The sequence below is a fragment of the Tarenaya hassleriana genome, unplaced genomic scaffold (assembly GCF_000463585.1).
Source record: "Tarenaya hassleriana unplaced genomic scaffold, ASM46358v1 Cleome202, whole genome shotgun sequence".
Classification (NCBI taxonomy): Eukaryota; Viridiplantae; Streptophyta; class Magnoliopsida; order Brassicales; family Cleomaceae; genus Tarenaya; species Tarenaya hassleriana.
Window position 1 is genome coordinate 56,177 of NW_010965390.1, and position 8,250 is coordinate 64,426.

An 8,250-nucleotide genomic window follows, 5' to 3' on the forward strand; every position below is an offset into this window, starting at 1 on the left:
TCAGATCATTGTTGGTTGAATCGTCGCCATGGGAGGTCAGGAGCAACGTCTTTCTTCCCCGACATGGTTCTCCCATCTCTCTTCCTCTGCTCGCCGAGTCAAATCTCTCTCCCCCATCTCCGATGCCCACGAAACTCCTGTTCGCTCCTCCTTGGTTCGCCGCCTCGGCCTCTTCGACCTCATCCTTCTCGGCGTCGGCGCTTCCATCGGCGCCGGCATCTTCGTCGTCACCGGCACCGTCGCTCGTGATGCTGGACCCGGTCTCTCTCTCTCTCTTTCTATTTTTCTCCAGTTCCCGTTCTTTGACTTTATCATCCGTCATTACAAGTTTCCATGAAATCAATGTCACAGGAGTCACCGTCAGTTTCTTGATCGCCGGAGCTTCCTGCGTCCTGAACGCCCTCTGTTATGCTGAGCTGGCATCTCGTTTTCCGGCCGTTGTAGGGGGAGCCTACCTCTACTCTTATTCCGCTTTCAACGAAATCACGGCTTTTCTCGTTTTCGTCCAATTGATGCTCGATTACCACATTGGAGCGGCTAGTATCTCACGAAGCCTCGCGAGCTATGTTGTTGCTCTTCTTCAGCTCTTCCCAGTTTTCAAGGACATCATTCCGAGCTGGTTGGCAAGTGGCCAAGAACTATTGGGTGGAATGCTTTCTATTAATATCCTCGCTCCGATTTTACTAGCACTTTTGACCCTCATTCTATGCCGTGGGGTGGGAGAGTCTTCTACTGTTAACTCCGTCATGACTGCAACGAAGGTCAGGTGATCCTCTATGATTTTATGATTTTTGCTTGGACAAAGGTAAACCTCATTTCTCAGTTTTCATACCTCTGTAGGTCGTGATTGTTATCGTCGTGATCTGTGCCGGTGCTTTTGATATTGATGTGGAAAATTGGTCTCCTTTTGTTCCAAATGGGTTCAAAGCAGTACTAACGGGGGCAACTGTAGTGTTCTTTTCTTATGTCGGATTTGATGCTGTTGCTAATTCTGCTGAAGAATCGAAGAGACCTCAGGTTTCCCCATCTAAAACACCTTGTCTATTCTCACTTGCTTATTTACTGCATTTTTTTTGTTGTGGTTCTGAGTCTTTTTCCTACCGTCTTTTCACATTCAGCGAGATTTGCCGATTGGAATTTTGGGCAGCCTTCTGATATGTATTGCATTGTACATTGGTGTCTGCTTAGTGCTCACCGGGATGGTCCCTTTCAGTCTCCTCAGCGAAGATGCTCCTTTGGCCGAAGCTTTTACATCAAAGGGTATGAAGGTTGTCTCAGTTTTAATCAGCATAGGTGCTGTCGCTGGGCTAACAACCACACTTCTGGTCGGTCTTTATGTTCAGGTGACTATTTAGGTATCTGGAGTTGTTTTCATAATCTTCACTTGTTGTGAAGTCTAAATTATTTTCTGTGGGCTCACCTGATATTTCCCACAAGCAGTCCAGGTTATATCTGGGACTTGGAAGGGATGGGCTATTACCTTCAATCTTTTCCAGAGTACACCCAACTCTTCACACACCCGTTCATTCTCAAATCTGGTGTGGCATTGTTGCTGGCATTCTAGCTGGCATATTCAATGTGCATAGTCTTTCACACATTCTGTCCGTTGGTACATTGGTAGGTCAAGACCTTGAATTTTCTATCCCCTTTGGTTTCCTGATCAATGTTTTTATCTGGTTCAATTAACATGATTTTCTATATTATATTGTTTCAGACAGGGTATTCGGTTGTTGCAGCTTGTGTTGTTGCCTTGAGATTGAATGATAAGGGAGGGAGTCATGTTTCATCCGGATGGATGTCAAGTTGGCAGGAAGGCATCATTTGCCTCCTTGTAACTGCGTGCAGTGGTTTTGCTGCTGGTGTGTGCTACCGTTTCAGTGCTTCAGTCATTTTTCTTTTCCTCTCAGTTGGTATGGCAATTATTGCTTCTGCCATTCTCCATTATCGCAAAGTAAGTAACCCTCCTGCTTTTGCAAATCCTATTAATCCCATAATGCCAATGTGTTTCAAATGCAGGACTTCTGATAATGTTGGAAATCCAGATACTTCTTTTAACCGAGAAAAAGAAGTATTTGGCTAATAATACTATGTTGAATAGAAATACTCTATATGTTCTAGGCACTTTAAACTCCACGGGTACTTGCTGAGTTTTACTTGTGATGACCATATGAATATTCATCTGTTTGAATCAAACGTTGGTCTTGATTTGGATGGAGGGGAATTTTGCTTGGCAGCAATTAGAATAATGGACAGGATGAAATGTTTGAAAACAATGTAAGTGCAATTGAATGTTGTGAATAGGCTCGTAACAGAGATTCACTTGCAGGCATATGGTCAGTCTCCAGGCTCTGGGTTCTGCTGTCCGGGTGTACCCGTCGTTCCATGCGTTTGCATTTTCTTCAACATCTTCTTATTTGCTCAGGTACTATGAACAACAGCTCCCTTGGTCTCTACAAAAAAAAAAAAAGTCACAATCTAATTATCCTACTGTGTCCTTGCAGTTGCATTACGAAGCGTGGATACGATTTCTTGTCGTAAGCGTTATTGCAACTGCAGTTTATGCATTGTACGGACAGTACCATGCAGATCCCAGCTCAAATGCGACGACGTTGATTTATCAAAGGGCACCCCAAACTGAATCTCCGTGACATTTCAAGTACATATCTTGACGTTGTTTGTTCATAGTGTATCCGATGTACGAGCAATAACGACGACGATTCAGTATACATTACCTCGATGTAAATGAATTTATCCTAAAGATGCCCTTTGTCCGATCTCATGGGAATGAGACACTGATCTTGACACGCCAAAGGCCATCTGAGATACAGCTCGGCCATTGGGCACGTACCCATCCAGGGCTGACTACCACTGGCCCACCATCAAAAGCTGGCTTCTAACCCATCAATCTAATGTTTGGTTACCTAAACCACCACGCACGTCATCAACTTGTGGGTGCATGGTGGTTATATCTGATATGGAATTATGAAAGATGGTGATTTACCTCATGAACACCATTGAAGTTCGGACTGAGAGAACACTGTATATCAATGTTGGGGGTAGAAACAGTGGCTAAGGATCCATTCTGATTTCCATTTTCTCCCTTCTAATCGATAAATGTTATAGTATTACCATTATAATATAAACATCCATTCCAGACTACGTGTCGTTTACGTCCCGTACAAACGTCACTCTTTTCCTTTCCTTAATGATGAAACGCCCTCACAAGAAACTCTTTTCCCCCGAGAAAAAATGCCGTATATTTTCCTGGAAAATCTCTGATCAGATTCATGTTGGACGGAGAGAGATCCAATGGCGGGGGCGGGAGAATTTGTTGAAGCGGATAATGCAGAGGCTATAATTGCGAGGATCGAAACCAAATCCCGGAAGATTGAGAGCTTACTCAAACAGTATTATCGCTCACTAAACCCTAAAGTTTGTTTTCCTTGCAAGGTTTGGTTTCGTTCAGAGACCTCCAAAAGCTTGTTCTTTCCTCTGTTTGTGCAGGTACAAACATGTCGAAGCTCTGAAAACGGCTCTCGAAGGCTCGCCTCCGAAAACTCTCGACGAACGCTGCAAGGTCCTTGTTTGTTCTTCATCGTTTTTCACTCTCTCTATTCCCGACTAAGAAAGGAGAGGAAAAGTATCATTTCTGATAGATTCGTCGTTTTGAACTGGGAATAATTGCAGTCGGCTAATTGGATAGTTGTACACAGAGCAATAATGGCGATAAAGGACATAGAAGGAATGCTCAATGCTCTTGATCGCGAGTATTACGACATTCTCATGAAGTAAGTATATTGCTTCCTATCCTACACCCACTTGTGTGATACTGTAGTATGATTTACTCATTAAATACCCATACTTTCCGAAGAGAGAAAGAATCAGTACCCAATATCTAAGCACCATTTTGTCTATATTTTCTGACCTACGGCATGTAACCTATAAGGTATTCCAAATTCTGCGTCAAGAGATTTCGAATTTTTACCGGTCTTTGTAATGCGAATGGTGTGAGGTTAGGCAATTTCCCATGCTTCCCTTTCTTTTCAAATGGATGTGACGCTTTCTGTGTGTTTACTTCCAAAGTGGGAAAGTGGAGTGTTATACGATCCTCTTCCTCTAGGTGGTTTGTGTGAGAGCAGTATAGGTATCTCGCCCTACTCTAGGTCCTTTGAGATATTTGGATTTTTTTGTTTGAGTCACGTTGGACAAGTTTTTTATTGGTGAACAGTATACGTGGTTAGGTTTGGTGAATGCTGCGCTGACGTATAGCTTGGTAGTTCTATCTTTCCAGATTTATGTGGATGTGATTGTGGGGTTGTGTACTGTTTAATGCGAATGGTGTTGGGGGATCTGAAAAACACTGATTGAGGATGTTCTTGGGGTAACATGGTTGAAGAGAACATGTTAGGATACGATTAACTGGAAAGCTGTATGTATAGTTTGTCTTCCAGATTTTGCGTGTTTGCTTGTGTTGTTACCTTCAACCAAATGGCCTCTGTAAATCTGGGGAAGAAAAACTCCAGCAGAGGATGATCTTGGCGGTTAGCATGATTGAATACTCCTCTCTTTAATCTTGGCTTGGGCCAGTTTTTTGCTGTGAATAGCTGGAGTAAATTACTTGGTATTATCCATTCTGTTCATATCTATCAATTTGCGGCCTTTACAGTTTGTCTTGTCCTGTGTATGTGACTGATCTGACTATTTTCTTTCGCCATATTTTATCTAGTCTCTCTTCTCTCTTTTTTTTTTCATTTTTTTTATTGCTGTGGCATTCCGTTAGAATATTTTTTGCTCTTCTTTATGGTAACGAACAGTGTTGCTTCACCTGCAGGTACCTGTACAGAGGCCTCTCTACTGGGGACCGTCCGACATGTGACCAGTGTCTGCGCATCCACGAGAAACTGACGGAGAGGGCTGGTCTCGGTTGCATTCTGCGTTCTATTTCCGATACTCTGAACACTGTCTAGTTCTATCATTTGTAATGCTCCAAGTGTATTATTCTTCACACGATCTCTGACTGTGCCGAGAAGATGTGATCGTCTGAAACAACACTTGCTTTGATTATAAACGGAAACACACCCCTTGTCCCTTCTGTTTTCGTGTCCAGAAAAGTGCATCAATACCAATATCATCATCATCACCTGATCGGCCGCATAGATTCTTTGTTTTCATTCATTTCGGTTTAGAAAAGTGAATCAATATCTAACATTTTGTTTCCCAACAGAGAAAACTCAAATAGGAGCAGCAAGAGTGCTTGTTTGGGCAAACAAGGTCTGCAGTACACGTGATCCAACAGCGAGTTAACAAGCATGGGAAAATTCGGTTTAAATTCTACGCACTGATGCAACTCCATCTGCTCATGTTAACAGGCAACGACAGCTTTTTGCTCAAGTCTGGAAACAAAAACCGTTTCTGGATTATTATGCAAATGAATCAAGTGTCACAAAAACGTGAATTTCCATAAATAAATGTGCCAGGCATTTTCCTCAGGGGAAGGGGGGTGTACCTAATTTTCCATGGACACGAAACAAAACAACTATTGTTTGTTTCCCATTCTTTCTCAAGACTAAGAAACAAAAAATGGATTCTATCTTATCAAAGACGTTTTCGCCTAAGCGGGCAAATAAGATTCCAGCATAAGTCGGGATGGCGTAGGCGATGTAATCTCCACGATCAGGTAAGTGTACTTCCATTGGTTGTCTTCTTTGTCTTTAAACATCTCCGTGTACACTTTCCCCGCTCCTTGTGGCCCCCGGATGTAGAAATTTATCTGACCAAGAAACACATCCCCGCATTTAGAAATAACACCCCAATTCTACTTTCTTCTGATTCTCTGTTTTGCTGTTAGCTTGTAAATCAGTCCTATGTTTTTTTTTCTAGACTTCTATATATACACTTCATGTTGATCCGTGAAATGTATTGTGCGGGAAACAGGCTTGTAACATGAGCTACCTACCTCAACATGCTCTACACCATCCTCATCTGTGTAAACTCTATTGGGTATGCGCTGACGAGCAGCTCGGTTCCTGCTTTCTTGTCCATAACCTTTGATGGGGGACCCAATCCTTACCCTTACCTGGTAAAAAATAAACTCGCAACCACATATCTCAGCTTCATTTGTATTGTAATCAGATGGTCAGAGTTATGCGCAACTGAAAGAAGTTAGTTTCTCGCTTACCTGACTATCATCTTGAATTCTCTTCAAGGCTTTGTCAAAAATCTTGTACCTGCAAGAAAGAGCAGCTTTTTACGTAGATGATTTGAGCTCAATATGTCAGATCAAGAAAAGAAGAGAAGCCAAACTAGAGGCTCTGAGTCTCACTCTTTCGGTTGAAATAAGAGCTCTTTGAACACAGCATACCCAGCAGCTCCAGCAACTCCAAGCCCAGCAAGAATAACAAGGCTGTAGGAAGCCCCTTCAGTAAATGTCACCGGCTTCTCTGGGATGTGGTATGTAGGAGAATGAAAAGGATCCTCTACCGTTGTCACATCCTTCTTAGCCTGTCATGGTCAAAAGATGTAAAAAGCCATCAAATATAATCAAGCCCTTCAATTGAAGAATTATATGCATGATGTTTCTCTGCCAGTTTCATGACAAACAAAGCCGGAGCAGGCAGAAGTAGAAGAGGAGAGAGAGTTTTCGTCTGAAAGAAACGTTAAGATATGAAGCAAGAGACGTAACCTATCCCTTGGATCATTAAGGTAAAGGCAACCCCTGACTAGCATTTGTGTCAGGACACTGTTATGTGCATTTGAATGGATGGTTTTGTGGGCGTTTGCCTGTGACAGTGTGCCATTAAACACATGATTTTGGTATTGTTTCCAATGTTGTGCAACGCCAACAAGAAAGCCAGCCATTCAGCGCCCAACTCGTTGAGACATAGAAGTAAAACATAGAAAGAAGCATCGCTAATGACATGGAGAGTACCAAGTTGAAAGCCAAAACCACATTTATATTTAATCCAAACCTTATCACGCGGCTGCTTTGATTCTTTTGAAGCTCGTGACGTAAAAGATCTGGAAAAGCAAGGTGATTTTATGTGCTTCCAATGAGTTTCCATACATCTTGCTTGTGGTTTTCCGAAAACAAATAATGACCCTGCCAACACGTAGTCATCAGAAAAGCATGCCCAAACACACAAAAGAATGGGTTTGAAATTTCCACTGCATGTAATTTTCACTGACCATTAGCTCCATTCGCATCCTGCATAACAAAATAAGCAAAACTATCAAACAAAAGTAGTACGGTAAAAGGTGCGAGTGGCAGAAGAAAAATACTCTCACCAGACACATGAGACCAGAATCAATGACAGATGTTTTTTTTAATCCTGGATTTAAAGCACCTATCAACTGCATCAGAACAACGAACCAAGCCAGGGAAGCGAGAAAAAGAAACAAACTATTTTCTCGTGGGAGATCATAGAATACAAATAACAGCATTTTGCAAAGTGATGCGTGATGACTGAATAATCTTCGACTAAAGTGTTAAGAATTTAGAATAACAATCAAACAGTAGAACAATAATAATAATAATAATCGACTTGATCAGCGCAAGAAACCAGTTATCCAAAGATACGCCCAATTCCAAACAGGACATTTTAATGCGACCACATCGATTCCAAAGCTCTGAGCTAAGAACAAAAGGAAGAATAGAAAATCCAACTTTTCTCGTCAAAAGTTAGAACCCCAACAGAAAACATCAATGTTCTCGTATCTCTAATGATAGCCATAGCTTCCACAGACAAGACAAGAGTCGTTGGAACTAAGCTAAAGTAGAGATATGCAGTATCACAAGTAGTCCCCTGCATCTCACAGGATAGTGATCCCTCCAAAGAAAATGCTGAACTTGGGAAAAGGAGTGAGTACACACTACATACGAGCCTGCAAAACCCTAGTCTACGCAAACAAGGCGAGCGGAGAAAGCTAGTCATCAACAAATTCGGGCGGGCATAAAGAGAAAAACAAAAGGCAAGAGAGAATTACAGCCGAGTTCCGGATTCCAGCAGCGGATGGAAAGAGGAGAGTCGAAACCAGTTTAGAGCCGTTGCTGATGGATATCGCTGATCTCCTGACAAGGTTCATCATCTCTGGTCGGATCTAAGGAAAAAATTATCTGGAAAAGAAAAAAGGAAAAACTTTAAGAAAGATTTAGGATGGGATTCAGCACTCTATGCAAATTTTATGGGGAGAGGGACATATGCGCCGAAGGACGACGGTGAAGAGCGAGAAGAGAAGACTCTCGGGGGGGGG

General features: G+C 42.3%; 3 protein-coding genes across 5 annotated transcripts; 2 read left to right on the top strand and 1 right to left on the bottom strand.

Annotated features, from left to right (window-relative positions):
• Window positions 1-4: 4 nt before the first annotated feature.
• On the top strand, window positions 5-2,779 carry LOC104814069 (cationic amino acid transporter 9, chloroplastic). The gene is made up of 8 exons (XM_010541920.1): window positions 5-260; window positions 352-761; window positions 841-1,017; window positions 1,119-1,343; window positions 1,441-1,617; window positions 1,715-1,951; window positions 2,327-2,422; window positions 2,502-2,779. Exons 1-8 carry the CDS (start codon window positions 29-31, stop codon window positions 2,646-2,648), a joined length of 1,701 nt encoding a protein of 566 aa, XP_010540222.1. The 5' UTR covers window positions 5-28; the 3' UTR covers window positions 2,649-2,779.
• Window positions 2,780-3,233: 454 nt separating this feature from the next.
• LOC104814071 (actin-related protein 2/3 complex subunit 5A) lies at window positions 3,234-5,092 on the top strand. The gene is made up of 4 exons (XM_010541922.2): window positions 3,234-3,407; window positions 3,505-3,577; window positions 3,688-3,788; window positions 4,832-5,092. The coding sequence occupies exons 1-4, from the start codon at window positions 3,310-3,312 to the stop codon at window positions 4,965-4,967; spliced, it is 408 nt and encodes a 135-aa protein (XP_010540224.1). The 5' UTR covers window positions 3,234-3,309; the 3' UTR covers window positions 4,968-5,092.
• A 302-nt stretch (window positions 5,093-5,394) lies between these two features.
• Window positions 5,395-8,228, bottom strand: LOC104814072 (probable mitochondrial import inner membrane translocase subunit TIM21). 3 transcript variants are annotated; one of them, XM_019202578.1, is made up of 8 exons: window positions 7,984-8,228; window positions 7,285-7,350; window positions 7,186-7,204; window positions 6,969-7,099; window positions 6,323-6,501; window positions 6,179-6,227; window positions 5,957-6,076; window positions 5,395-5,770 (listed from the first exon to the last, which is right to left on the bottom strand). In XM_019202578.1, exons 1-8 carry the CDS (start codon window positions 8,083-8,085, stop codon window positions 5,612-5,614), a joined length of 825 nt encoding a protein of 274 aa, XP_019058123.1. In that variant the 5' UTR covers window positions 8,086-8,228; the 3' UTR covers window positions 5,395-5,611. The 3 variants fall into 3 exon arrangements, with proteins under 3 accessions (XP_019058123.1, XP_010540226.1, XP_010540225.1); XM_010541924.2 differs by having other exon boundaries at window positions 7,285-7,328; window positions 7,984-8,004; XM_010541923.1 differs by lacking the exon at window positions 7,285-7,350.
• Between the last annotated feature and the right edge of the window lie 22 nt (window positions 8,229-8,250).